This window comes from Rousettus aegyptiacus, unplaced genomic scaffold, assembly GCF_014176215.1.
Source record: "Rousettus aegyptiacus isolate mRouAeg1 unplaced genomic scaffold, mRouAeg1.p scaffold_m13_p_13, whole genome shotgun sequence".
In the NCBI taxonomy this organism is placed as follows: Eukaryota; Metazoa; Chordata; class Mammalia; order Chiroptera; family Pteropodidae; genus Rousettus; species Rousettus aegyptiacus.
In genome coordinates, this window is record NW_023416288.1 from 45,814,706 (window position 1) to 45,841,317 (window position 26,612).

A 26,612-nucleotide genomic window follows, 5' to 3' on the forward strand; every position below is an offset into this window, starting at 1 on the left:
CAGGGACACTGGGGAGGGGTCACAGCCGGGCGAGGGTGTGCGCGCGGCCCGGGGGCTGGGCGGGCGGCGGCACCGGCTCGGCCCCCCGTCGCGGTTCGCTCGTGTCGGCCGTGACCGCTGTCTGCCGCGTGACGGAGGCCCGAGCGGTGATCTGAGCATGCCCGGCGCGCGTGGACGCACCCAAGGGCCGCGCGCAGCGACCCGCAGCCCGTCCGCCCCGCGCCCGCAGGTTCGTCCACGTCGCCTGGGTGCGCTTCCGAGCCCTGCCCGTCAACTGGAACGACGAGCTGTCCCTCCGGGCCGCGTGTGCGGACTGCGGTGACGCGGCGGGCCTCGCCTACTCCTGGGACCTCTTCCTGGTCAACGCCACGGAGGGGAGCCGCGCGGAAGGTAGGCGGCGGCCTCCTGGTGTGGACTCCATTCTGAGGTGGCTACAATTCTGCAAGTGTAGCCGGCGTGAGTGGCGCGTCCGGTCCTGCCCACGGTGGAGCGTGTCCCCCACGCTTCGGCTCCCGCTGCTGATCCCTGCTCCGTCCCCCGGCTGCATGCAGGCAGCTTCACGGGCTCAGAACCGCAGCGAGCTATTCCAGACGACAGGTGCAGCATCCCCACGGCCCACACCCCCTCCAGGCTGGCCTTGTCCTCCGGGGCAGCAGTGCGGGACCCCACAGAGGGGTGGGGGGGGGGTGCGGCGAGGGGCGGCTGGGTCCTTGCCTGGATCCTCGCTGCCGGGCTGCGGGCCGAGGCTTCCAGCCGCCTCCAGGAAGTGCATGGCTCACGCATGCCGCAGGCCGGAGGGAAGTGAAATAAAGTCACACGTGGCCTGTGGGCGTGAAGGCTCCTGGGTTCTGGCCTGGGGCAGAGAGACTTGTCACCGGCGATGTTTGTGGTCAGGGGCGCTCTGCACAGCCAAGAGAGGGCTTTGGTTTCCCGGCCGTTCCGCCGGCGCCTTCCGCAGATGCTGGGCCAGCCTCAGGGTCGTCCTCCACGCACTGGGGCCTGCGAAACCGCCACGTAGGGAGCCCTGCCCGCTGGCCTCTGCTGGAGGCCGTGACGGCAGAGGGCCATGGTGCCGTCTCCACAGGGCGGGCCTCCCACGTTCCGTAGGGGGGCGGCTTTGCCGGGTCGAAGCCCCTGCCCAGTGAGTCACAGAGCCCTGGTGGCACCGAGCGGTTACACTTCGCATGGGCAAACGCCCATCCCAGCACGGCTGCCTCTCGGCCCGGCTGTCACGGGGTCCGGCTCTCGCCGTGGGGACACGCGGAAGCTCACCTCCCTGAGGCGTCAGCTCCTCCGCCCCGCAGATGCTTTCCGAGCCGGCCGCCTCCGCCGTAAATCTCGCCAGCGGTTTTCAGAATCGCTGCGCCAGACGCTGACGGGCGGGTGAATGAGGGTGAGGAGAGGCCCCGTGAGGCCAGACGGGGTCCGGAGCAGCGTGAACAGTCCCCCCAGTGGGGCCTGGGGGGCCGCTCCGGTCCCCGGAGCCGGGGACAGGCACGTCGAGGGCGAGCTGGTGTGTGTCCGCCATCGCTGTCTGCAGTCCGTCTGCCCCTCGGCATTTGTGGCCTGCGTGTGGTTCACAAACCGATGTCGGGTTTGCTTAAAACCGAGCGTGCTTACGTGGCCGGCACGCTCTGAAAACCCAAAGGGCCCTTTTCCACCCAAACTTTTAACGCTGCGACATCTCCCTGCAGTGCCCGTTTGCCGAGCGGCGGGGCTGCTGGGCTCCGCGCGGCTGTCTGCGGGCCCGAGTGGCGCGGGTCCCCACGTCATGCCCACGCCGTCCTCTCCCGAGCTGTGGCCACCGAGCCTGGGCTGGCCTGATCGTCCGGCTGCGGGGAGAGCGTCCGTGGACTCCATGGTCACCACGCACCGTGCCCCTGCTGCTGGCGTCACCACGGCCCTGGGGGGCGCTGCCTGGGACGAGGGGTCCCCAGGGCCCAGCCCCACTGGTAAGCCGCCGGGCAGGTCAGGTGTGAGGTCATGTGGTCGCCTCATGCTGCCCTAGCCCGGTGCTCGTGGGGCCCGACCCCTCCCGTCGGCTGGCGTGTGGCCTAGGTCGCCGCGGCGACAAGCCTTCCGTGCACGGGGGGCCTGGCGACCGTGCCCATCCCCCCCAGCCACCCACGGCTCCCTTCCCATTGGTTTTCACGTCGCACAGACACTGCTCTCGTGCCTAACAACTGAGAGTGAAGTTCACCGTCAGCGATGGGATCGTGGCCCGGCCTCTGCCTCCTCCCTCGCTGACCCTCCTGGGGCGCCGCGCGACGTGGCCGCGGGCGTGGGGGACGTGCGTTCTGGGCCCCGTGCCCTGGGGAAGGCCGCCGCAGCCCTGGGCGCTGAGCCCCCGGGTTCGCGGGCGGGAAGACCCTGTGAGGCCCTCCGACTGCGGGGAGAAGCTTGGGGGCACCACGTGTCCCCTGGGAGAGCAGCGGTCGCCATGCGGTGGACACTGCCTCCCAGGGGCCCGCGTGTCCGCAGGGCCGAGCTCGCCCGGACCGTGGGGCCGACCGGGGCCGACGGCCGCCGTCCATCGGGAGTCTGTGCGATTCGGTTTTAAGTGGGACACTCTGATTCTGTCTTTTCAGTGGACTTCGAAGCCTATTACAGTGACCTCGAGGAGGCAGCGCCGTCCGGAGGAAGGTGGCCCGGTGAGTCTGTGTCGTCCCCCTTCCTGGGGCCCCTGCCCTGCCCGCCACCCCCGTTTCTGAAACCCAGATACACACGCCACTGCCGTGCGCAGGGCCACCCAGCGCCCCCAAGGCAAAGCGGGACGTGTACGCTCCTTCGCGTGGCAGTCTGGCACGGCCGGTCCCTTGTCCCCAGCTCACCGGCTGATGCACTCTGGTACCCCCGCCTCAAACAGACAGGCGCCCAGAGGGTGTGATGGCCACGGCCCCTGCTGCCTGCGTGGCCAGCCAGCCCATTTCAGGCCCCGGGGTCCGGCAGCAGTGGGTGCGGCCTAGACGCCGACGGCCGTCAGCGCCGGGAGATGGCCATCAGCGTGCGTGACCGTGCCAGGCTCGCTCTGTCTTCCCAGGGACCAGCCTCCGCCTCCCGGGGCCGGGCCCCAGCGCCAGTGCTGACGGGAGCCACGGTGACGGGGACAACCTGGTGGGGCCCGTGCTGCCCGCCGCGGGTGCCGGGCCCGGCCTCCTGGTCGACTGGCCCAAGGCCCTGGTGGCCCGCGCTGTTTTCCGGGGCTACACCACGTCCGGTACGTGCACCCTGGGCCTGGGGCCTCAGCCGCCTCCTGGGGCGTGGGCACCGGCCCCTGAGCTGTCCCCTGTGCCTTCTCCTTTGCGCGGGGGGTGTTTGGGGTCGAGCCGCCTTTCGCCGCGTTTGTCGCTCTGTGGACCACGCTGAGGCCCGAGCCTGCCTGGCGCCCCCGTTTGCAGGCTGAGGCGAGGGGCCACTCGGCTGGCACAGGTGCAGGGCACGGGGAACGCACCAGCTCCTCCGGGTGTACACGCTGCTGTGCCTCCCACGGGCGCTGTCACCCACAGGGCAAGCCCAGCGACGCCCTGAGCTAGTCCCCCGCCCGGCTCACCGCAGGGCCCCTGCCGCATCTCCCGGCACCGCCGCTAGGTGGCGTCTTAGTCGCCCGCCCGGCTCACCGCATCGCCCCTGCCGCATCGCCCCGCACCGCCGCTAGGTGGCGTCTTAGTCGCCCGCCCAGCTCACCGCATCGCCTCTTCCGCATCGCCCCGCACTGCCACTAGGTGGCGTCTTGTTCTGTGGTGCTGAGCCATCCTGCTCCTGGTCACCCACGTCCCGCTGGAGTCCCCCGGTTCCGGACATGCATTCAGCCAGCCCCTGTCCGCTGGGTGGTCACTGTCCCCGCTGGTCAGCGCTGTGCACAGCAGCGTCCTGCAGAGACTTACATGTCACTGTCACTCTGAGTACCTCACCCCCCTGCAGAGTCACGCCTGGTCGGTGCCCGAGTGGGGTTCTCCCCACACGCTCCAGCCCCAGGAGTGAGCGCCCCGTTCGACCCGACCGCTGGCCGGAGCTCGGTGTCGCTTCCGTTGGCAGGGGAGCCTGGCGACGGGCTCTGGGCTCCGTGCCGAGGGCGTAAGGGACAGGGACTAGCGGGTTCACTGGTACCTGTTTTGCTGTCACTTGGGGACAGAGGGTGGCGCCTGTGCCGAAGGGTTTGTCCGACCTGCTGTCCTTCGAGCCCACCGATGACCGTGTCCCTGAGGCCCCTTCTTTTCCGTAGGGATCACGGGACAGACGGTGACAATAAAGCCGTATTCGCTGAGCCCAGGACAGACGTACGTCCTGCAAGCCTTCGTGGGTAGGTCCTGCCCGCTGGGCCTGCCGCAGGGGATCACAAGGGCTTTGGTTCTAGTGGCAGCTTTTCCTGGAAACTGCAGTCCCGTGCGACCCCTTCCCCGGGCTCGTTCTGGGGGTCCCGCCCCGCACCCCCTCACTGGCACCCTGCATTGGAGGGTCGGAGGCGGCACAGGTGTGTCTGTGCCCTCGGCGAGCGGGAGGGTGTTCAGAGCGGGGCCGAGGCTGTCACGCGCTTCACTCGTCCTGTGGCTGTCACGTGGCCGCTGCCCTGCAGACGGGTGGGGCTTCTGCACGAGCTCGGAGGCCGGCGCCCGCGGCCGCTCCCCGGGGCCCTCGTGCTGGCCCACGGTCCTCCGGCGTTGCCGTGACAGCCTGACGCCCCCCTCTGGGCAACTCCTGGGCACTTTGCCCCGTTTCTGGAGGCTTTTCGCTCCGTTCGGCTCAGAGGCCGCATGTCTGTCCGTGTGCTCAGGCGCGGCTGGTCGGTGTCCACGCTGGGCACTGGCTGAAGCCCGCCACGCACGCCCGTCTCGCACCCACGCTGACGCTCATGTCACCCAAGCGAGAAACACGAGGCCGACAGCCGCTGAGGCCCGGGGGGCGGGCAGGTCCCAGGCAGGCTTCTGTCGACCTCTTCGCAAAGGTCCCCCAACCCTCCCACGATGCCGTGCGTTGGGAAACGGGACTCGGGGTCCCAGCTCCCACACGCGCCTTTTGAGACTGGCTCAGAGGACGAGCCGGAAGCCCTTCCCTCAGAGGGGCACAGGCGCCAGTGCCGGCCCTCGGCCCGCCCCTGGCCGCGCTGTCCCTGGAGCACCTGTCAGCCCCGCCCCCCACGGCCCGTCCTCCCCTGGCCCGGGAACCACGCTGCTGGCCTGGGGCCCGGACCGCAAGACCCACGGAGGCTCGAGCGCTCGCCCGCCACCTGTGCTGTGCCCCCCTTCCCCCCCCCCCAGAGGCTGTGACCCCGCGTCGTGTTCTCTGCAGCTTCCAACCACAGCTTTCTCGGGAAGGCGCAGCTGTACGTGACCGTCAACCGGGGCCCCCGGGACGTGGCCTGCCAGGTGCAGCCCCGCCAGGGCCTCGAGGCACACACCACCTTCGGCGTCTTCTGCACATCGGGGGCACAGGTGCGATGGCCTTGCTCCTGGCCCCGCCCTGTCCTCGCGCGGAGGACACCCACTCGTTGCACGTGCCGCCCGGCGGCCCCTCCCAGCAGCCGCCGCGTGCGTCCCCAGGCCACCACCCTCCCGGGCCTCACCGAAGGCCCGGCTCTAAGGCCGAGCGCGCCGCCTGCAAGCCCCCTCCCGTCTCCTGTCTGCTGCGTCCCCAGTGGGGAGCAGAGGGCAGCCTCGTGCCCTCGACCCCGAGGAGGCCCCAGAGATCCTTGCATCTGTGACTGTCGGGAGGTCCCAGGCCAGGAGGGCACACGACCCCTCGGGACAGAGGCAGCTCCTCAGGCTCTGAGGAGCAGGGGCGGTGGAGGTGGGGGCTCGCCGGCCGCGTGCATCGGCGGTGGGCAGCGGGCAGCCTTGCCGGGCTGGAATTCGTCGTGCTGACCGCACCTCCCCCCCCCCAAATGGCGTGCAGGACCTTCGCTACGAATTCAGCTACCAGGCGGGAAGCGCCCCCAAACGCACCCTGTACCGCGGGAGGGACAGCCAGCGTTACTTCATGCTGCCGGCTGGCGAGCCCGTGGACGGCTACCGAGGTAGGCCGCGGAGCGGGCCGGGGTCGCTTCTAGACCTGGTTCCCAAAGCCATGAGGTGTGGAAACCGTGTGTCCCGAAAGTCACGTTCGCGTCTGTGCGTCGGGATGCGTCTCACGTGGTCCGGCCCAGGCCCAGCGCCTGCCCTCTGGTGCAGAGAGGAGTCAGCAGTCCGCGTAGACCGACGCTCTAAACCTGCAGTCAGAGCAAATGCCACGTCGGTGACAATGTGCCAAAGGGCACCTCGTGCCCACGACTCGAACGTCAGACCAGGCTGTGCCTCGCTCGCCGACGCGCCACGCGGTGCCCGGTGGCCCTGCGTTTGCGGGCGGAACCGGCAGGGCCGAGGTGGCCCGCGTGGTTTTCGGGACCAGACGGGCTGCGTCCTGCACACGGCTCTGTCCTCCGACGCCGTCCTCGCGTCACGGCCGCTCGTGCTGAGCACGTTGGCAGCACGAACATTCGGGGAGTGCCCCCGCCCGCGGGGCCCGGAGCAGAGAGGAGGCTCTGGGCGTGGCGGGCGTGCGTGAACTCCCGGTGGTCCTGGCACGGGAGCGAGTCGGGGTCGCTGACCTCGCTTCCCCGCCGCGGGAGGCGAGTCTGTTGCAGCCGGACGCCCGCTAGTCCGTGCACCCGGCCCGCTGGAGTCTTGCCTCTCCGTGCAGCCCAGCTGTTCCGTCCTTCACAACATCCGGCCTGACCCCCGGTCAGAAGCCCTCGCACCTCTGGGTGCAGGTCAGCGACCGAGCGAGCGCTCTGAGCAGGACACTGGGGTCTTGGGGTGGGCACATCCGCTTAGCACCGTGGCAGGCACCGGGCATGTGCGGGGGAGGGTCCTCCCGGCCGGCCTCAGTGAGTTCTGTGAGACGGGAATCACACCCAGCCTCCGTTTTCTGGAATTTTCCTCAAATGGATGCTCACTGCACTCCTCAGTGTCAGGCCTGCAACCCCGTGCCGAGAGCCAAGTCTGAACAGGACTCACATTCAGAGCCTCTCACTGGACCGCTGCCTGTGGGGGCCCCGTCCGCGGGGGGGCGCACAGGGCCCTTCATGGGGGGTGCACAGGGCCCTTCATGGGGGGCGCACAGGGCCCTTCATGGGGGGCGCACAGGGCCTGTCCGCAGGGGGGCGCACAGGGCCCTTCATGGGGGGCGCACAGGGCCACGTCCGCGGGGGGCGCACAGGGCCCTTCATGGGGGGCGCACAGGGCCACGTCCGCGGGGGGCGCACAGGGCCCTTCATGGGGGGCGCACAGGGCCACGTCCGCGGGGGGCGCACAGGGCCCTTCATGGGGGGCGCACAGGGCCACGTCCGCGGGGGGCGCACAGGGCCCTTCATGGGGGGCGCACAGGGCCTGTCTGCAGGGGGGCGCACAGGGCCCTTCATGGGGGGCGCACAGGGCCACGTCCGCGGGGGGCGCACAGGGCCCTTCATGGGGGGCGCACAGGGCCTGTCTGCAGGGGGGCGCACAGGGCCCTTCATGGGGGGCGCACAGGGCCACGTCCGCGGGGGGCGCACAGGGCCCTTCATGGGGGGCGCACAGGGCCACGTCCGCGGGGGGCGCACAGGGCCACGTCCGCGGGGGGCGCACAGGGCCACGTCCGCGGGGGGCGCACAGGGCCCTTCGTGGGGGGCGCACAGGGCCTGTCCGCAGGGGGGCGTACAGGGCCCTTCATGGGGGGCGCACAGGGCCTGTCCGCGGGGCCTGCAGAAGTCCAGGTGGGGGAGCTCGGGGCAGGGCCTCGGCTTCGCGTCTTCGCAGGAGTCCCCGCCACGCACCTGGGCCTGCACCGCAGAGGGCACCCCGAGTCCCACAAAGCCGTTCCCTGGCGCCCTCACCCCCGTCCTCATGCAGACGCCCCTGCCTCGCCCCCCGGGCCTGTCGCATTCCGGTTCTTCACCCGGAACCACCGAGACGCTTACCCGGCCCCTGACGCTCCGTCTCAGGGCTTGTGTTTTACTCTCCGGCTTCGGTCACTTCCCCTGGCCCCGGGTGACCTGTCCAGCCCTGCCCCTGACTCAGCCCGGCCATGCCCCTGAGCAGGCGGGCGAGGGGCAGGCGGGGCAGGAGCCGCCCGGCCACCTGTGCCACCCTCCCTCTGCGGCCGCAGACGCGGGTCACGTGACTGAGCCGGGCTCTGGCTCGCGCGGGGTGCCCGGCCTCCCCACCCGCGAGGGCCCCGCCTCGGCCGGGGCTCCACCGCCCCGTCCTGCTCAGGTGCACATGGGAGCGGGGGGTCCCCGGGAAGGGAGTGCTTCCTGTTTTGGCCCCGCCAGCGGCCAGCACGCCGGTCGGCCGGCCAGCAGAGTCCAGGCGGCGGGTCTGTGGGTGTCGCAGCTGCCGCCTCCGGGCCCGTCCCGCCGCCCGGCCCGCCGCCCGCTGAGCCGCCTCCGCCTGTCGCTTCCCTTGCAGTCCTGCTGTCCACGCGGGTGGCAGACGGCGAGGGCTCCCGGGGGCGGCCGTGCACGGTGGCCCTGACGGTGCTTCCCCGTGTCCGCGGGCAGCACTGCCCCGGCGAGGACCTGTGAGTACAGCCACGGCGCCCGCGACCCGCGGCTGAGCCCCGGGGCGACCCGGCCCCCCACCCCGGCTCCGCGTTGGGCTGTCACTCGCACACCGCGTGGCTCGTCCTCCTCGCGGGCTCGCCCCTGCATCCTGGGACCCCGGAGCTGCGCGCCTCGCCCGCCTGGGGTGTGGCCCCGTCCCTGGGAACCCGCTCGGCAGCCCTGCCCCCGGCCACCCCCTGGACCCTCTCCACCCACAGCTTTGCCCGCACTGCGCATTTCGCGGGCTGAGCGAGGCCCGTGCGTCCCCCGCCCCCGCGTGAGGTGCTGGCCGCCGTCGCCTGCCGGATCTCTGTCCAGCTCCGTGCTGCTCGCGGTCATTCGCGCGCCTCGGTGACGCTGTCGGGGTCCTCATGGCCGCTCAGGCCTGACGAGGGGTCTGTAGAGTCCCGACGCTGCCCGTCGCATCGTCTTAGAGTTTCCTCTGCGCGGACCGCGGCTTCCCCAGTCACACCTTTCCGCCCCGGCCCCCCCAGCGAGCGCTTCCGTGACGGACGCCGTCCGCGCCGGGTGGCCCGGTGTGTCGGAGTGACCGACATGACGCTCCTGTGTCCCTCAGGTACAATTCCGCCCTGGGAAACCTGTCCGCGCTCCAGCTGACCGGCAGCCACACGGAAGCGAGGGCCTACGTCGCCGTGGTCGCCAGGGTCCTGAGCCGCTGGGCGACGGGGGACGGAAGCCCCGCGTGTGCCCGGTGGTCGCCGGTGCGGGACGCGCTCGTCGCCTCGGTGTGCAGGACGGCTTTCCGTGACCAGGTGCGGGCCAGGGCGGGCCGGCCTCGGTGTCCCGGCGGACAGGGGCCGTGACACGGGGGAGGGCGGAGACCGGCGGCCGGCGCGTGGCTCCGGTGCCCGGCTGCGGCCTCCCACGAGCCGGTGCTGCTCTCCCTGAGAGACCAGTGCAGGCCGCTCGTCACCGCCGGCTCCGCTGCCACCGCGCACGGGCTTCGGTCAGCCGCGTCCGGGTCTCGCCCGTGACGGCGGAGCGCCCGCGCCGGTCCTGAGGCCGTGGCCTGCCGGGGGAGGGCCACCTGCTCCCGCGGGGCTGTCCTTGCCCACAGCGGGCGGCGGGTCCGCGGCTCGCCCCGTAGCCGTCGCCAGAGCACGTTCGCGCCTAAGAAGACGCCAGTTTCCGTGTCTCTGTGATACTTCGTTTGGCTAACGACTTTCCTTCCTCCGTCTCGCTCAGCCTTTTCCGACGCTCGCTCGGCGCTGCGGCCCTGGTCGCTGTTCCCCATGTCACCTTCCGTGGGGCGGGGGGCGGGCGGGGGGCGCTGCACGGGTGGGAAAGGCCTGGGACCGCGCGCGGGTGGCCACGGTCTCTGCAGAGAATGTCGCAGCCCGAGCCCTTCCCTGGGAAACGCGGGACCCGCCCGGGTTCCACATGAGGGGACGCGGCCCCGCGGCCAACGCCCCTCTCTCTCCCTTTGCCTCCCCCGTCCTGCCTGCGTGTCCTGGGCAGGAAGACGCGGTGGAGGAAGACGCGGTGGAGACCGTCCTGACCCTGAGGGACCTCATACGCTTCCCCCGTCCGGTGAGCACCGCGGCTTCCCAGGGCGCTTCCTGCCCTTCGGGTAAGGACGAGGGGTGGGGGGGTCGGCTCCTGAGAAATAAACCTGCGGCTTTCGCTAAGAACTCGTCCTTGGGTGTCGGCGAGGAGCTGCTGCCCAGGTATAACCCTGCGAGGACCCCGGCGCGGGCCACGCACACCTGGGGGCCGCTCGCCACTGACCCGCGGGGCGGGGCTCTCCGTCTGCACCTCCTTTTCTTCTCAAAGCTCCGCACCCTCCCCTCCCCGCAGTCGAAGTCCCGGCTGCTGAGCCTGTGGGGACGCAGAGTCTAGCACCACCCGGGCGTCTTAACCTCGCCTGGCCTGGCCCCCCAGGGCGCCTGAGGGGTGGGGGGCGCTCGGCAGACCACGCGGCACCCCCTGCCTTTGCCCTGCTTGGAAATGGTCCACGTGACAGTTCAGGAAGAGAGGGCGGGAGGCGGGGGAGGGGTCACGAATGGGGGTGGGGTGGGGGGCTCATGTGGCATCAGGGGAGGTCTGGGCAGACGGAGCGGCCACAGCCGTCGGGAAGAGAGAAGGCTCCGGAAGCAGGGGCCAGTTGGGACAGGGATCCGCGACGTGGTGGGGTTCAGGACGAGCAGCCCCGTAGCTCAAAGCGCTGTGAGACCCGTCACATTTCGTCGGCCACTTCGGGGCCAGAGCGGGAGCTGCGACCTGTGAGGCTGGGCCACCCCCGGGCCTGAGTTTGTCCCCTCCAGCCCGAGCCCGGGGTCCCGCCGTCCGGCAGCGGCGCAGGCGGCGGGGGTGTGTGCGTCACGTGCCCTGTGTGTCCTGCGTGAGGGGACCGTCACCTGTGCCTCCATCTCCACGCAGCTGAGCTTCGCGAGCGCCCGCGTCATCCTCGAGTTCGCCCGGACGCTGCTGGCCCCCGGCCCACGTGCCGGGGGCTTCGTGACGGACCGCGGCCGCGTGCGGGAGCTCCTCCTCCTCCTGGCCGGGCTCCTGGGCGCCACGGCCCGCGAGCCGGCCAGGGCCCTGGGCCGCCTGCGCGAGGACGGGGTCCGGGCCATCTCGGACGCGCTGTCGGTAGGTCGTGCCTTGCCCCTGGGCAGCGGGCGGCCGCTCCCGCTGCGGGACGCGCCCCTGTGTCTGTGGCGGAAACACGCTCGGCCCCCACGTCCTGCGCTCACTCTGCTGAGCGGCGGCGGGACGTGCGGAAACTTTCGCGTCGAACTTGAACTGTGTCGCGGGAGCATGGCGCTGTCCCCAGCGGGACTCGCTTCCGCCCCAGCCCCCCGCATTTCGGGGGGGTCCCGCTGGGGCGGCTCCAGACGTGGCTGTCGTGGAAACTTCCGTCATGGGAAGTTCGTGCCTGAGGGAGGTGACGCAGACGGTTCCTGCCTGCGTCTCTGTGAGAAGCGGCCGGAGAGAGGCCATCGGAGCGTGCATCGTCCGTGGTTGCCGCGGCGACCGTGGGCGTCTGGCACGAAGGCCTTTGGGTGGGCCGAGGGCCCTAAGCATGGCGGCTGCCGCAGAGTGAATAAAGGTCACAGCGAGAACCGTCAAAACGGAGGCAAATGTGCTGTCCCTGTCCCTGTGTCGGAGTCTCCCCTCGGCCCAGCGAGCCCGAGCCGCCCGTCGGGTGACGCCCGCCCCTCCCGGCCCTGGGTCCCTGGGCCGGCGCTGACCATGGCATGTGACCTGTTCCAGGGCGGCCTGCTGTCCAGCACCGAGCGCCAGCTGCTTGTCAGCGCGGGCCAGGCGGCGTTCCACGCGAGGGTGCACGTCGACCACCGGGGCTCCGAGCAGAGCCTGGGCCCCGTCCGCGTGCACCTCCCCGCCGGCCTGGCTGGGCAGCGGCCCGCGGGGCCCGGCATGCAGCGCCCGTGCTGGGTCAGCCAGCTGCTGCTCTTCGGGCGGGGTCTGTACCCGGCCGCACGCGCCCCGGGCCAGGTGGGCGTCCCCGGGACCGGCGCGCGTCCCGGGCCGGGTGGGCGTCCCCGGGACCGGCGCGCGCCCCGGGCGGGGTGGGCGTCCCCGGGACCGGCATGGGCCCCGGGCGGGGTGGGCGTCCCCAGTGACCGGCATGGGCCCTGGGCGGGGTGGGCGTCCCCGGGACCGGCATGGGCCCCGGGCCGGGTGGGCATCCCCGGGACCGGCGCGCGCCCCGGGCCGGGTGGGCGTCCCCGGGACCGGCAATGTGGCCCCGGGCGGGGTGGCGTCCCCTGACGGCAGGCCCTGCGGCGGGGGGGCGTCCCCGGGACCGGCATGGGCCCCGGGCCGGGTGGGCGTCCCCGGGACCGGCGCGCGCCCCGGGCCGGGTGGGCGTCCCCGGGACCGGCATGGGCCCCGGGCGGGGTGGGCGTCCCCAGTGACCGGCATGGGCCCTGGGCGGGGTGGGCGTCCCCGGGACCGGCGCGCGCCCCGGGCCGGGTGGGCGTCCCCGGGACCGGCATGGGCTCCGGGCGGGGTGGGCGTCCCCGGGACCAGCATGGGCCCTGGGCGGGGTGGGCGTCCCCGGGACCGGCATGGGCCCCGGGCGGGGTGGGCATCCCCGGGGCCGGCGCGCGCCCCGGGCCAGCGGCCCCCGCTGCCGGCTGTGCCATCCTGTGGGTTCCTGGCTACCACCACTCAGCAGATGTTTCTTTTTGTATGAGTTTTCAAGTAAGAATAAAAACACTTTGTAAAACTACAAATGATTGCATTAGGCGTGAGTGAGCCGGACGGGGCGCCCTGCGCGCTCGTGCCCCCGCGTGGCCCGCACGGCCCCCACCGCCGTGACCGGCGCCCCGCCCGTCCCCGAGGCCCGCGGCCGGCCCCGCCTGCGCTGAGGGGCCCTGTCTCCCCAGGCCGCCGTCGTCGTCACCCTCTCGCTGCACCACTGTGCCAGCAGGAGACCCATCCGCAGACCCCGGCTGAGGACGCCCGTGACCGTGGAGTTTGAGGACCAAAGCGGCCTGGTGGGGAGCCTCCCCCGCCCCCCCGCACCACCCCCCCCGCCGCACCTGGGCCCTGCTGGCCGCCTTTTCGCACCTCCCCCACCCCCAGACTCCGCTCACGGGTTCTCCTTTGCTGGCAGGGCGGCGGGGGACAGGAAACGGCGTTCGTCCTGCCGCGGGGCAGGGTGAATTCCCACCGGTTCGCTGGGCTTTCTGGGCGCCCCCAGGAGTCCCTGTGGATCAGGATAGAATTTTCCGAGCCGGCCGGGAGAGTGTTCCCCGTCATGCTGCTGGTGAGGTGGGTGTGGGTGATGGACGGAAGGTCGGGGACGCGGGGCGGAGCCGGGAGCAGGTGGGGGCGGGCTCGCCAGTCGGTGGCAGCCGTGAGGCTCCGGCGTGAGGACCCTGGGTAACGGCGTCCTCTGCCCCGGGGAGCGGCAGCCCGTCTGTCCTCTGCGATCGATTCCTGCCGGCCGCGGTCGTCACGTGAGAAATAACCGGACCGGCAGTGAGGGCGCCGGCGGCCGCCTCTGGGAGCCGGAGTCTCACCGCAGACCTGGGCCGGCCGCTCGTAGCTCCTGGTTTTCCCAAAAGGAGAGATGGTTTGCAGCGCCGTGTCTGAGAGGTTGGGGCGTAGGTCCCCTTTCCCACTGTGCCAAGGGTGTGGGTCGCGGTGGGCGCCTCGGCTGAGGTCGGACAGGCACCCTGGACCCGTGCACGCGGGGGCCAAGCATCGGAGCACGTGGCGGCTGCCCGGGCCGTGTGTCCGCGGCCTGTCCCTCCCCCGGGTCCCCGTGACAGACTCCAGCCGGTCCCGTTCAGATGGGCGGGTCCACCCGGCGCGCCACCCACACGGCGCCCAGCACGGGTCCGCGCACGCCAAGCACCCCGTGCCCACCCCGTGCACACTGTCTGGCCAGCGTCGGGAACTTGTCTGCCGGCGGAAACAATTTGGTTTAACCTGATTCTTAGTCTCACACAGAAAAGCTAAGCTGGTTCTGAGCGGTTTCTCACTGTCGCTGCTTTGCCGTGGTCCTTGTCTGCGGGCCTCACCGCTCACTGCCAGCTGGGGGCGCTGATGCACGTGGTCCCTGCCGCCCGGGGGCTCTGCCCCCGTCCGGCAGGCTGGGCCATCCCGTTCCTGTCTTGTTCCAGCTCATAGTCTTTAAAGAGAGGAGGCGGGAGAGTGTCAGGCAGCTCTCGGTGGGGCCGGTGGGGCCGGTCGGCTGGATCGTGTGCCCGTTCAGCCCCTGGCCTTGTAGGGAAGGGCGTTTGCACGAAGTTGTGGGGCTGGAGCCTGTGAGAGGGAAAGACGAGACGGAGCTGGCCGTGCGGCCGCGTGTCTGTCCCCAGGCTCCCTGAGAAGCCCACGCCTTCGGACTTCCTCGTGAGGCAGACCCACGACGGGGACGGGCGCGTCGCGCATGTGCAGGTGGCCGGGGCTTCGCTGACAGGTGGGCAGACGGCTTCGCTCTCGGTTCCCTCTGCCGCGAGGCGCGTGCGCGTCTCCAGGCTCGTCCCGCCCCCGCCGCCCGCCACGCCGCCCGCGTCCGGAACGGCTGTGCCTGTCTGCACACTGCAGGCTGCCGTTCTTCACCCGTCTGTCCTCCCGCAGACGCCACCTCGGGGTATCTGTCCCTGCTGGACGCCGACTTCGACAGGAGGCCTGCGAGCCCGTGTTTGGCGAGGGCCGTGAACTACACCGTGCATTTCCGGGCGGTCCGCTGCCTGCTCTGGGACACGGGCGAATGGGCGTCCGGGGGTCCCTCCCCGCAGCCTGGAACTTCCCCGGACAGAGTGAGCTGCAGGTATGACCTTCGGTGAGCGGCTGCCCGTTCCCCGTGTTGGCCCGGAAGCCCCCGACCTTGTCCCCGATAGAGACCAAGCAGCCTGCGCAGCCCCACGGCCCGCGCCTCTCCCCCGGCCGCAGGTCCTGCCCGGGTCACGGCCTGCAGGCGGCCAGGGCCGGCGTTTCAGGCCCCTCTGCGTCCGGCCCTCCCCAGCGGGCGGCGAGCGACAGCACTCGGCCAGTGACAAACGGGGGGCACGCGAGGGTGGGGTGCCCAGGCCGATCGGCTCCGTCTTGGACACGCTGGGCCACCGCTCTCGCGGTCCTGGCCGTGCCCTCGCATGCCCTGCCCCGCGTGGCGGCGAAGGTGAACTTCGTGGCACCAGGGAGGTCCCCGCATGGAGCACGGCCGCCTCAGTCCTGCCGTCAGTCAGAAATGACGGCGCGGACGGCCCTGCCCCTGGCTGCTGCCGCTGCCGTTCGTCAGAGCCGAGGATGAGCGACTGCCCGGCCGGGAGGCATGCCGTGTCCGCGGCGTCTCGGGCAGAGCCGGGTCACGGGGCGGTTCCTGGGGGCCCCGGGAGGCAGGCTCGGCAGCCGCGGCGCGTGGGGCGTGACCCAGCTCCGTGCGTTGCCTCCGCTGTTGCCCCCCGTGAGTCTACACACCCCGAACACCCAGACCTGCGGGAACAGCTGTGTCCCTCGATGCTGAACCCGTTTAATGCGCCGACGCGGCCGGTCGCTCTCCGTGACGCTGTTCTCCGTGGGGCCAGGGTGCGGGACGGGCTCGGCGAGGGCCCGGCTCCCGGACACTGCAGCGGCGGCGTCGTGTCTGAGAAGCCGGTCCGTGGAGGTCGCCGTGACAGGAGCGCCCCGTGACGGACGGGACGGGACGGGCACACAGGCGGGGCGCCCGGGCGTCAGCCTGCAGCGGGCTGTGGCCCCGAGCCCGAGACGCTGGGTGCAGGCGGGACCGCGGAGGGGCCTTTGCCGTCGAGACGTCTGCGAGAGGCCCAGGTCCGCGGCGAGGACGGCCCATGTCGGGGTGGCCTCGGAGCCACACGCAGACGTGGGCGTGACGCGGACGTGGTGTCTCGTTCCCGAGCCGGGTTTCAGCTGACGACCTTAACCCGGATCTAAACCACAGGGTGGCTCCTGCGGGGAGTTGTCGCCCTGCCCCCCGCAGCCACGCCCTGACCCGCGTCTCCTTCCCAGCTACGACCGCCTGGCCGCCTTCTCCATCGCGACAAGGAGCCTGAGCGCCAGCTTCGAAGCGAGTGACGTTTCCGCGTTTCGGAGGTGAGTCCGTTCCCGAGTCAGGACGAAGCTTCGGCTGCACCGCCGCCCGCCCAGGCTGCCGCGTGGGGCTCCGCGGCGCCCGATGCCCGTGCCACGCGCCACGGTGTGGCCAGGAGGCTCCGACGACACGTGCGGACGGGAGGTGCGTGGGCCGTGGACCGAATGCGCCCCGCGGCCGGAGGGGGTCGGCGCCCGCCCCGCCCGCCCTGGTCTCTCTTGGCGGCATGCTTCCTTCCTCTTTCTCGTCAGCGGTGTCCTGCTCCAGGCGACAAATTTAAAGTTCGCCCCATTTTCTAGGCGTTGTTTTGCGGGGAGCAAACACATTCAGGTCTGAAACGTGGGCGAGTGGGGTGTGAGCTCAGCCTGGGCGTCCCATGCCCATTGGCCCACTGGTCGCATGTGGCGGGCGAGCATGCCTGCAAGTGTGTACGTGTTCGCCCCGTGTACATACATATATATGTATCTGCACATGTGTACTGCGTGTCCCGTTAGCTCCGTGTGCATACGTGTGTGCGTGGATCTGCATGTGTGCGCGTGTACACGTGTGTGGGCTGTGCTGTGGGATTTGGGTCTCTCTGGCGGTTTATTTTCATTAGCGACTCGTCTTTATTCCTCTCCTTTGCTCACAGGCAGCCAGAAAACCTGCTTCCCAGTATTTTCGTTGCCGTTTTCACGATTCTTTACGCACTTTTGGTCACCAAAAGCCGACGTGTAGATCGTCATGAAAAAGAGAAAACGGGTCACGTTTTTCTGCACGAGGACACGGGGCCCGGCCACCAGCTGTACGCGGTCGTCGTGGACACCGGCTTCCGGTCCCCGGCCCACTGCAGCGCGAAGGTGCTGGCGTCCTCGGGTTTGTGGGACTCGAAAAACCGATTCCCAAGTTCGCGTGGAAGAGAACCGCAGGGAAGTCACACCGTGGGGGGGAAGCTCGGGCCGGGCGCCCGGCGAGGCTGATGCCCGGGTGGCCGAGTGAGCGTCGTGTGCCCGGGGCACAGCCAGGCGCGACTCCAGAGGCAGTGCGCGGGAGCCCGCACACACCCAAGGGGGCCATCGGCCACGCGACACTGCGTGGGGACAGTGGCTTTCCTGGTGGGAAAAGCGACATCAAATCCTACGTCACGTTGTGCCTGGAAAGGGGCCCAGACTAGAGATTTAAAGGTGAAAAACAAAATTTAGAAATTACTGAAGGAAAAACAGATCGAGATGAGAAAGGATTTGAAAAAAAACAAAAATAAATAAGGACTTTCATTTTTTAAAACGAACTATCGGTGAATTATGCTGCGTCGGAACTGCACATTTCTGTGCAGAATCCCCTGGTCAGGACGAGCCCAGCCCATCTGGGAGCGTGTGTCCACGGCGCCCCGGCCACCCTGCCTGGCCCCGCGTCCGCAGGCCCCTGGGCTCCCGCCAAGCAGGGGTGGGGTAGCTGGTGCCCCGGTGAGTGTGAGCGGCCTGGGCCGTCCTGGAGGCGACAGGCGGGAACCGGCCCTGGCCGGCCGTGCTTGCCCTGGGCCCTCGTCCCCGCAGGCCGGGGCTCCGGGATGGGAGGGGGCAGGGGCCACGCCCCACACGCCTGCGTCCCGCGTCCAGCACCGCGAACGCCCCGCGTCCTCATTTCAGGTGCACGTGGTTTTGTGTGGGGAAAACGGCCGTTCGGGGCCCAGAGAACTCCACTGTCCGGACCGGGCCCTGTTCAAGAGCCACTCCAGAACCACGTTCGTCCTCAGGTAGGCGGAGCACAGGCTGCGCCCTGCGGGATGCCTGTGGGGGCGCCGCCCCCGACTCCCCGGGAGGGAGCAGCCCCCCACACGCACAGTCCCACGCGGTACCCTCCCAGGCCGTTACCTGCGGCGAGGAAATAGCGTGTGTGCGTGTGTGTGCGCGCGCGCGTGTTTGTGTGTTTATGCGTGTTTGTGCGTGTTTATGCGGGGATGGAGCCAGCCAGCAGACAGAAGGGTCAACGCCGGCCCTCTGCCGAGACCCCGACGCGCCATGCGGTCCGAGTGGACCGGGTCTGGGGGAGCCTCCGGGGCCCCGTGTGCTGTGAGGCTCACACGCGGCGAGCAGGCATGCACAGTCCGCGCCCCCGCGAGCCCGAGGGCTCCTCTCTCGCCGTGTCCCCGCCGCCCCGGCCGACGCGGTGCCCTGCGTGTGTTCCCAGCACCCCGGCCCCGCTGGGCCCGCTCCGGAAGATCTGCCTGTGGCACGACAGCCGCGGGCCCTCGCCCGCCTGGTACGTCAGCCGCGTGGTGGTGGGAGAGCTGCCCGCGGGCCCAGGGCGGAGCTGGCTCTTCCCCGCCGAGTGCTGGCTGGCCGCGGACAGGCAGGACGGCCGTGTGGCGCGGGAGCTCGCCTGCCTGCGCCGGGGCCTCGGCTTCTGGAAGGTAGGTGGCACCATGTCCCCGTGCAGCACCGCTGGGCCACGGGCAGGCCACGGCAGCTGGCCCTGCTCCTCCCGGCTGTGGCTTCCTTAAAGTCTGCGAAGCCAAGTTGTCCAGTCTCGGTTAAGCAGTGGCCGGTCTTCAAAGACGCATCAGTGCGGGGCGTCCACATGGGGACTCGCTCCCTTTCCGCTTTTTCACTACTTTCGACTGTAATTATTACAACGTTACGGAACGCACGGTCGCCCGTGGTCTGTGGCGTTCGGGGTCACCGGCTAAGGACTCCTGAGGGTCCCGGACAGACCTGAACAACCCAGACAGCCGATAAACAGAGCGCAGCGTGAAGAGGCAGAGGGGCGGGTTGTGAGAAAGGACGAAACCCCCAGAATCTCGCGCGCTGACGCTGAAACGCCCCTTTGCTCACCTCGGTCCTTCGTGTACGTGAGGGCGTTTCACACGGTTGCCGTCATCCTGGTGCATTCCGCACACTGATCTCACGCTTCAGGGTGAACGTCTTCGTGAGTTGGCTGTAGACCGTCACTGAAAGGCCGCGTGGTGGCCCGTCGGGCATCAGTTCTCTGAAGTCCCCTCTCTCGTTTCCATAATGGAAGGCCTCGTAGGAAACACTTTCAGGCTTACAGACACTGGAGGGTGACACAGGTGGGGGGACAGGTGTCCCAAAGCTGCAGGGCCCAGTGAAGGTGGGGCTGGGCGTGGGCGGGTGGGGCGGGGTTCCAGGCAAGGGGGGGATGGGCCGCTGGAAGGGCCGGGGAACACCCAGCCTGGCTCTGCGACCCGCCCACGAGAGTCCCAAACCCGGGCTCAGAACATCCTGTTTGTCACCCGGCCCCCTCCCCACCCCGTGGTGTGGCTCGTTGCAGCTCCTGCGGTGGAGGTTCGCGGAGCTCCTGGAGGACTTCCACGTGTGGGGCTCCGTGCACAGCTGGCCCTCCGGCCGGGGCCGGCCACTCGCGCCGCGCCTCAGCGTCGCCTTCGCCATGCTGTGCGCCCACGCCTGCCTGGCTGCCCTGGTCACGGCCGCTGGACCCGAGCAGGTGGGAGGGCTTTCCTCACAGGGCGTCCGAACCCCAGGCCCGCAGCGCGGCCCCCTCCTGACCCAGGAGTTGGCTGGACTCGCTGCGTGGAGAGAGGTTACAGCGGGAGGGCCCTGCGTCCGCCAGGCCGGCACGACGGGGCCAGGGGGGGTGTGCGGGGCGGCGGGCTCGGCCTCGGCTGGTCGCCACCGTGTGGGAGCCTGTGCCCGCCACCACGGCGTGTGGCTCCAGGGGGTCGGCAGCCCGGACCCTCTCAGAGCGAGTCTGTTTTGAAAGACTGGTAAGCAGTTCAAATTTTAAAAAACTCTCTGACCAAAGAAACAGAGAGCAGTTCTGACGGCCACCCCGGCCAGGGGATGCCGGTTTGCACTCGGCGGCTCTGGTGTCACCGTCCCCATGTGGTCGGAACGGAGCCCCTGCCTCTGCTGAGGCAGCTCGCAGTACAACCTGCAGGGTGCAGAGAATCAGCCAGGCCAGGCAGCTGCTGACGCCGTTCCCTGCCCCAGGCGAGGGTGTGGGCCCGTCTCAGCAGCAGGGTCCAGCGATGCGTCCACAGGGAGCCGGAGTTCAGAGTGAGCACGGTCACTCGATGGGTCAGTGGGATCTTTCCTAAAAAGAATGACAAGTGTGTACAGTCTGCAAGGACAGGGTGAGGAATGTCATCCAGTAGCAGGAAGGGGCCGGCTGTGTCCACCCAGGACGAGGGTCGCAGTCAGGAAGCCTCGGGCTGGCCGTCCTCTGAGGCTGACCGGGCGTCTGATCTTGCTCGGCTCTGTGGGTTGGGGACCCTTTGGGGCTGCCGACGCCCCTGTTGGAGGGCAGCAAGGACCGAATCGGCTGGACATGCGACGAGTCTGGCGTAAAGTGGCTCTGGCCGACGTCTTTCAGCCCAAAGGGGTTTGTGAAGCAGAAAACCCCGAAAGGCCCCCCTGGTCTTCCGTCCTCCAGCCCCGGGCCGGAGGTCCAGACGCAGGGAGCCAGGCTGCCGGCGACGTCGCGTGCCCGTGCTCACGCAAACAGCGCGCGAGGTCGCAGACGACCGGGCGACGTAACCGCTGCTCTCGCCACTGCAGCTCCCGCGGGCCGGGGCCCTCGGGACGAGTCTCCTGTGCTCACTCCTGGCCGCCCCCGGGGCGCAGCTCCTGGCACTGCTCTCCCGGTGTGGCAAGGTACGCGGGTCTGTGTGGGCCTGTCCCGGCGGGACTCCGGGGTGCCACCTGAGTGACCCCCTTGCTCTGCAGGAAGCCAGCACGCCGGCCGGAGCACAGCCACGCCGGCGCCTGAGAGGGATGCCCGGCGAGGCCACTCAGGGTGAGCGCACGCCCGCTAAGCTCGTCCGTTCGCTCGAGAGTCGCAGGGAGGTGGCGAAGTCCGAACGGGGGTCCGAGGCACTTGGCCTCGCGCTGGTCCTCGCTGCCTGGCCCGCTGGGTGGACGCCACACCCCCATTCGCACTGCGTTCATCACGGGAAAGCCGGGCTCCATTCCACAAGACAGTTTCGGGGTGCCCGGGCCCCACCACCACGCGGCACCCCCGTGGAGCCACGTTCTGAGTCTCAGGAAGGCCTGTCCCTCCCGGTGGGGTCGAAGGCCAGAGGGAGAGTAGGTGCTGAAGAAGCATGTCCCCAGGGCTCTCTCCTCCTGGGGCCGGGTCAGCTTCCGTGGGCTAGGCGGGCCTTCACCTGATCGGACGAGGCCCACCACTTTGGGGTGGGCTGTCTGCTTTATCCTGTCCCCCGAGTCAAACGCTGATCCCACCCGGACACACTCGCAGGCCCAGGGTAACGCTCCACTAAGAGCACAGGCACCTGTGGCCCAGTCAGGGCGACATGTAAAATTAACCACTCTGGGCGCAGATGGGGCCGACGGGCTCCGTTAGCAAGCCTGCGCTTGCCTGCTCTTCCTCAGCCCCCGGCGGTGGATCGGAAGCACGTGCCGCGCCCCGGTGGCCCCGGGTGCCTCTGCCGTGGCTGCGCTCCGTGGCGTGGGCCGCTTGCGGGACGGTCTCCGTGGCCTGTGGCCTGGGGACAGGGTTGCTAGGATACAGGTGAGCCGTGAAAGCTTTGTTTCCGCGTCCTCCCGCCTTTGGACGGCAAGTCCGGCATTTGCGTCTGCCCCTCAACCCCACCAGGAGGGACAGGCCCAGCTCCCAGGTTTCTGGGAACCTGTCGGGCGTGGCCCGGACGTGGCCCTTGTGGTTTCGGTCCCCACTGTCCCTCCCCAGCCGCGGGGTGAGGGGCGTCCTCGGCAAACCTCGCAGGGTCGCAGCGTTCCACCTGGCCGGTGGCGTCCCGGCGGCTACGAGAAGCCACAGGACGCTCGCCCGAGGCAGGAGGGGACCAGCTGCTGCGAATGGCATGTCCTTAGCCGTCACCTGCCGTCTGGGAGAGCGCACACCTGGGGTGGCTGCGCACGGGCCACGGATTCACTGTCCCACCGCGCGCTGCCTCTCGGCCTGGTCCCCGGGCGGGTCAGGCCGCTGCGTGCGACCCCAGGGTTGTGCAGGAGGCTCCGTGGGCCCACGCCGCCCTAAGCCACAACGGCAGTGCCAAATTAGTAGGGCTTTTGGGGCAAACGCCGTCCCCAGTGCGACCCCGTTAGCTCAGCCGCTCGGGGCTCGGCAGGCGTGACGTTCCCTGTCACCGCCTTCCTCCCGTCCCCTCCTGCTCTCTGTCGCGTGGGCTCTCCCTTCCTCTTTCTCGTCAGCAGCTCCAGGGTGGCCGATGCCCCTCTGGCAGGAAGAGGGTCCCCTTTGGGCAGGACGACAGGGTGGCCGCCCCACCGCCCCTTCCCCGCAGCCCCACGGCCACCCAGGGCCACACGCCACGGGCACAGACACTCCGGCCTCTGCGTGCCCCTGCGTGCGGCCGGGTGGGGACCAATGGCCCGTCTCCCTGGGGCAGGTTCGACCAGACGCAGTGCGTGCAGTGGCTGTGCCTGCTGACCCTCTCCGTGGCCTGCTGCGTCCTGGTCACCCAGCCACTAATGGTGAGCAGCCCCTGGGCTGGAGTCAGTCCCCTCAGCGGGGCCTGGGCGCAGGGGCGGCTCCACTTGGGCGTGTAACCATTTTCAGAGCTCGGGAGGAGCGGGGACCGGGCTGCACCGGGCTGCTCGTGGGCCTGTCATCGGCTCCCGCCATCCCTCTGTTCCCCGGTGTTCGTTTGGGGACACTGAGCCCTGGAGAGCAGAGGGCTCAGCACAGGGCCACACCTGGGGAGTGGGGGGCGGGGTCTGGAGGCGGTGGCCCTGCCGGATACTTAGGCTGGGCTGTGCGTCTGGTCCCAACGGGAGCAGGGCCAGCTCCGTGGGGCGCAGACTCGGCCTGGCGACCGTGATGTCCACCGTCTCCCCCCAGATTGGCCTGGTGGCTTTGGGCTTCGCTTGGAAAAGGAAAGACGATGAGCACTTTTTTGCTGCATCTTTGCACGAAGCCACCAAGGACCTGGGTGCCGAGCTGGAGGGATTCTCCAGGACCCGCAGGCCCCGTTCTGCCGGCTGCGACGTGCCCGAGCTTGAGGAGGTGGGGACATGGTCCGTGGTGGTCACGGAGCTCAGAGCATCGGGGGGCAGCCTCGGCGTGCGTGTGTGAACGCACGCTCTGAATCCATGTCCGCGTGCGGTTCCGGACACTGGGCGCGTTTTAGCTTCTTATCCTTCTTTGCACACGCACGTGACAGACGGACAGGGGACCCACTTCCTTACCTTCCCCCAATCCCAAAGAAACCGTGAAAAGAAGCGTATTTTAAATGTTCAAGCAAATGAGAAATATAATTCTTCTCCACAATTATGGAGAACTTTAGCCCGTTTACATTTCAACGGAGCTGCAGAAACTTAGTCCTCACCTCCCGCCCCCTCTCTCCCCCTCCCTCCTCCTCCCCTCCTCCCTCCCTCCCCTCCCTCCCTCCCCTCCCCCTCCCTCCCCCCTCCCTCCCCCTCCCCCTCCCTCCCCCTCCCTCCCTCCCAACCCGGCTCCTCCTGTGCCATGCACAGCGCTCTCCTGGGCGGTGTGGGTGACACGAGGGAAGAGAAGGCTCCGTCTGCAGGCGGTGTGTGCACGTGTGGCAGTGTGACCAGGGCGTGATCGGGTTGCCCACAGGCAGGCTCGTCTGCGCCCCGTGCCAGTCCTCAGAGACCAGTGACCTCCTCATGGCCAAATGGCCATGGGATGGCCCGTCCGAGGCCATGCGCCCACCTCGCCCGGCCTGCACATGTGAGTGTGGATGTGCATGTGAGTATGGAAGTGTGCGTGAGTGTGGACACGCGTGAGTGTGGACGCGTGTGAGTGTGCACGCGTGAGTGTGGACGCTGTCCGGCCACCGCGTGGCGTCTCGCTCATGCCGGGCTCACGCTCACCATCTCCGGGTCCCGACGAGCCTTGCGAGGCAGGAGCGCGTGCACCTGTTTTGAAGACGAATGTGACAGATGCCTGCAGCGGTGACATAAGGGGACACGGCCACGTGCGGCGTAGCCTCAGGCCTGCGGACAGCGTTGTCCGGGTCCCTCGCAGCTTTGGGTCTTGGCTTCCTCCCCCCCCCCACCCCGGGGCGTCTCTCCTCTCTGTCCCGTGTGCCGCGCCAGGCTCATGGCTGTCGTCCCCGCAGGCCTTGGCTGCACGCCAGCGAGCACGCCGCCTGCGCTGGGCGCGCCCGCCGTCCGCGGCCCGGCTGAGAGCCGTCCGTGCGAGGATGAGGAGAGAGGCTCGCCGGCGGGCGGCGCTCAGGTGGGTGCGGGCCGCCCCCTGTCCTGCCAGCTGGCCGCGTCGCAGCCAGCACACAGGCGGGTCCCCGGCTGGCCCGGAACCCGCCCCAGCACCTGAATGCTGGGTGACGCCCGGGTCAGCGGGAGGAGCCAGGCCGTGACGCCGGCCGGGCGAGGCGCCCCATCTGTGCAGACGGCGCACGGGCTCGAAGCCCGTCCCCAGCGTGCCCGCCCCGCCTGCTGCCGACTTCCACCTCTCCACGCGGGGCACACAGGGCATGGGAGGCGTGAGACAAAGCCCGCCGCCCGGGGCCGCCGGGCAGCCGGTGATGCGTGTGGCCGCGCACGGCGCTCCAGATGCGTCGGCCTGGTTTCCAGCTAAAACGCCACGGCGGAGAGAGGCCGTGCTCACGGGAGCTCCGCCAGCCCCGCCGCGGACGCCTCTCTCGCCCACGCCGCCTCGTGGGGCGCGGGCCTACCTGCTGTAGGAGCCTGTGCCCCCACCAGTGGGACCTTCCCTGCGAACTCCACTGGGGTCCGTCAAGGGCTCGCGAGCTCCCGCATTTCCCGAGGGAGCTGCTGGCGTGCACAGTGTGTGAGGACAGATGCCCGGCCGTGTGGCAGATGCTGGGGACCCAGCTTTCTCAGACGTGACGAGGCGTCCGTCCTGTGCTCCCTGTACCAACGCCGCCCTGGGAGAAAGGGGGGGGGTGTGATGCACCCCTGCACAGAGCTGTCCGGCCGCCGGACGAAGGGGACGACGGGAGCCTGACCACATCTGCAGCCTCTGCTGAACGCCGCGTCCAAGCACTAACACTGCAACGTGAAAGAGAAAGAACCGGCTCCTCTGTCTGTCCTGATGGAAACACGTCCCCCGGGAGGTCATCTACCCAAACACCCCGTCCTGATTGGATCGAGCTCCGTGCCAACGCGCAGGTCCCGTGAGAGCACCCGGCGGGTCCCCGCGGGGAGAAGACGGTGGGACTACAGCCAGGCGGCCAGCCTCCTCGACAAATAAACACAAAACCCCGCGCAGAGAGATGGCGAGGGCCGCGGGTGAAGAGACGCGCGAGAAAGAGCGGCTGACGTGCCTCGCCGTAGGACGGACTCGGGAAGACCGCACGGGCAGCTCAAGAGATGAAGAAAAGGCACTGAACAAAATGCAACCTTCGTTCATGGAAAAAAACCACCACCACCCCGAGAACGTCCCCAAACTTTCACAAAGTGGGTCCGTGAAACCCTATGACTCCTCTCACACCGGGAGTACTAGCCACTGCCGTCGGCACGAAGAAACAAGACGCTTACAGACTCAAAAGGGAGACACGAGACAGCCCAGTGGCAGATGCTGTGGGCTGTCGGTGCGGAAACTCCCGAATGACCTGCGAGAAAGTCTCCAAGAACCCGCGGGTGCATCCGGCAAGGCCACCGGACAGTCGCTGTGTGCTCCGCCGTGCTCTGGCCCCGGCACAGGCCGGTGGAGCCGAACGTCGGAATAAGCAACGCTGTCGACAGCGGCTCCGAGAAACCGTGTGCTTAGAAACCGACGCACGAGAGCCCGCAGAGTTCGCACACCAAAAACCGCAGAACGCTACCGAGAGCTCGGGATCTGAGGGGCTGGAGAGGGCGGCTGTGTTCACGGGTCACTCTGCACTGCCGGGTGTCTGTTCTTCCAAACCAAACCCCGGCAAGCTTTCTCACAGATGCGGGCGAACCGATTCTAAAACTTACGTGGGAAGCAAAGCAATTCTGAAAAAGAACCAAGTTGAGGGATTTAACATGAAGCCACAGGGAGCAAGGGCCGCAGGGTCGGTGAGGACAGACACGTAGGCCAGGGACAGGACACAGGGCCTGGAAAACAGCCGCACACACGCACGTCCAGCTGGGTTTTGGGAAAAGCACAAAGGTAGCTCATCAGATCAAGGAGAGTGTTTTTCAAATCCAGTTCTAGAAAAATCGGAGGCTGATGTGCAAAAACATGAACCTCAGCACGGACCTCACTCCTTCTACAGACGTTTACACCCGGGGATTAAAGCCCGGCTCCGTTAGCAGTGTGCGGCTGGGTCTGCACACGCGGCGTGTGCAAGGGTGCTCACTTCATTTTTCTTTCTGCAGAGACATTTGCGTGTACACCCTCATGCTGCTGCTGCATTTGCTGATGGCGCACGGGAGGTTCTCCCAGGATGAATGCGCTCTCAACCAGGCCGTGCGGGACACGTTTACGAGGTAAGCCGTGTGGCGAACCGGCGTCCACTCGACCGGGGCTGCCGCAGTGAAAACGACTGATGTTTGTGGCTGGCGACTCCGAGGGGGGACCGAGCTCCGGGCCCCAGTCCCGCGCCCGCACGCTGCTGTGCGCAGGTCGGGGGTG

The 26,612-nt window shown here is 69.3% G+C and overlaps 1 protein-coding gene across 1 annotated transcript in view; it reads left to right on the forward strand.

Annotated features, from left to right (window-relative positions):
- Positions 1-26,612, forward strand: part of PKD1L1 (polycystin 1 like 1, transient receptor potential channel interacting) — a 53,070-nt gene that overhangs the window by 9,627 nt on the left and 16,831 nt on the right. The window contains exons 8-34 of the mRNA XM_036230217.1: positions 230-390; positions 1,695-1,952; positions 2,589-2,651; positions 3,041-3,217; positions 4,223-4,300; positions 5,287-5,429; positions 5,890-6,010; positions 8,421-8,532; positions 9,132-9,327; positions 10,034-10,105; positions 10,955-12,034; positions 12,931-13,041; positions 13,161-13,318; positions 14,374-14,474; positions 14,636-14,828; positions 16,025-16,108; positions 16,738-16,945; positions 17,732-17,838; positions 18,273-18,495; positions 19,374-19,547; positions 20,621-20,716; positions 20,789-20,858; positions 21,455-21,593; positions 22,450-22,534; positions 22,902-23,066; positions 24,148-24,266; positions 26,357-26,467. Coding sequence (XP_036086110.1) covers positions 230-390; positions 1,695-1,952; positions 2,589-2,651; positions 3,041-3,217; positions 4,223-4,300; positions 5,287-5,429; positions 5,890-6,010; positions 8,421-8,532; positions 9,132-9,327; positions 10,034-10,105; positions 10,955-12,034; positions 12,931-13,041; positions 13,161-13,318; positions 14,374-14,474; positions 14,636-14,828; positions 16,025-16,108; positions 16,738-16,945; positions 17,732-17,838; positions 18,273-18,495; positions 19,374-19,547; positions 20,621-20,716; positions 20,789-20,858; positions 21,455-21,593; positions 22,450-22,534; positions 22,902-23,066; positions 24,148-24,266; positions 26,357-26,467 — 4,605 coding nt within the window. The remainder of the gene's footprint in view (positions 1-229; positions 391-1,694; positions 1,953-2,588; positions 2,652-3,040; positions 3,218-4,222; positions 4,301-5,286; positions 5,430-5,889; positions 6,011-8,420; positions 8,533-9,131; positions 9,328-10,033; positions 10,106-10,954; positions 12,035-12,930; positions 13,042-13,160; positions 13,319-14,373; positions 14,475-14,635; positions 14,829-16,024; positions 16,109-16,737; positions 16,946-17,731; positions 17,839-18,272; positions 18,496-19,373; positions 19,548-20,620; positions 20,717-20,788; positions 20,859-21,454; positions 21,594-22,449; positions 22,535-22,901; positions 23,067-24,147; positions 24,267-26,356; positions 26,468-26,612) is intronic.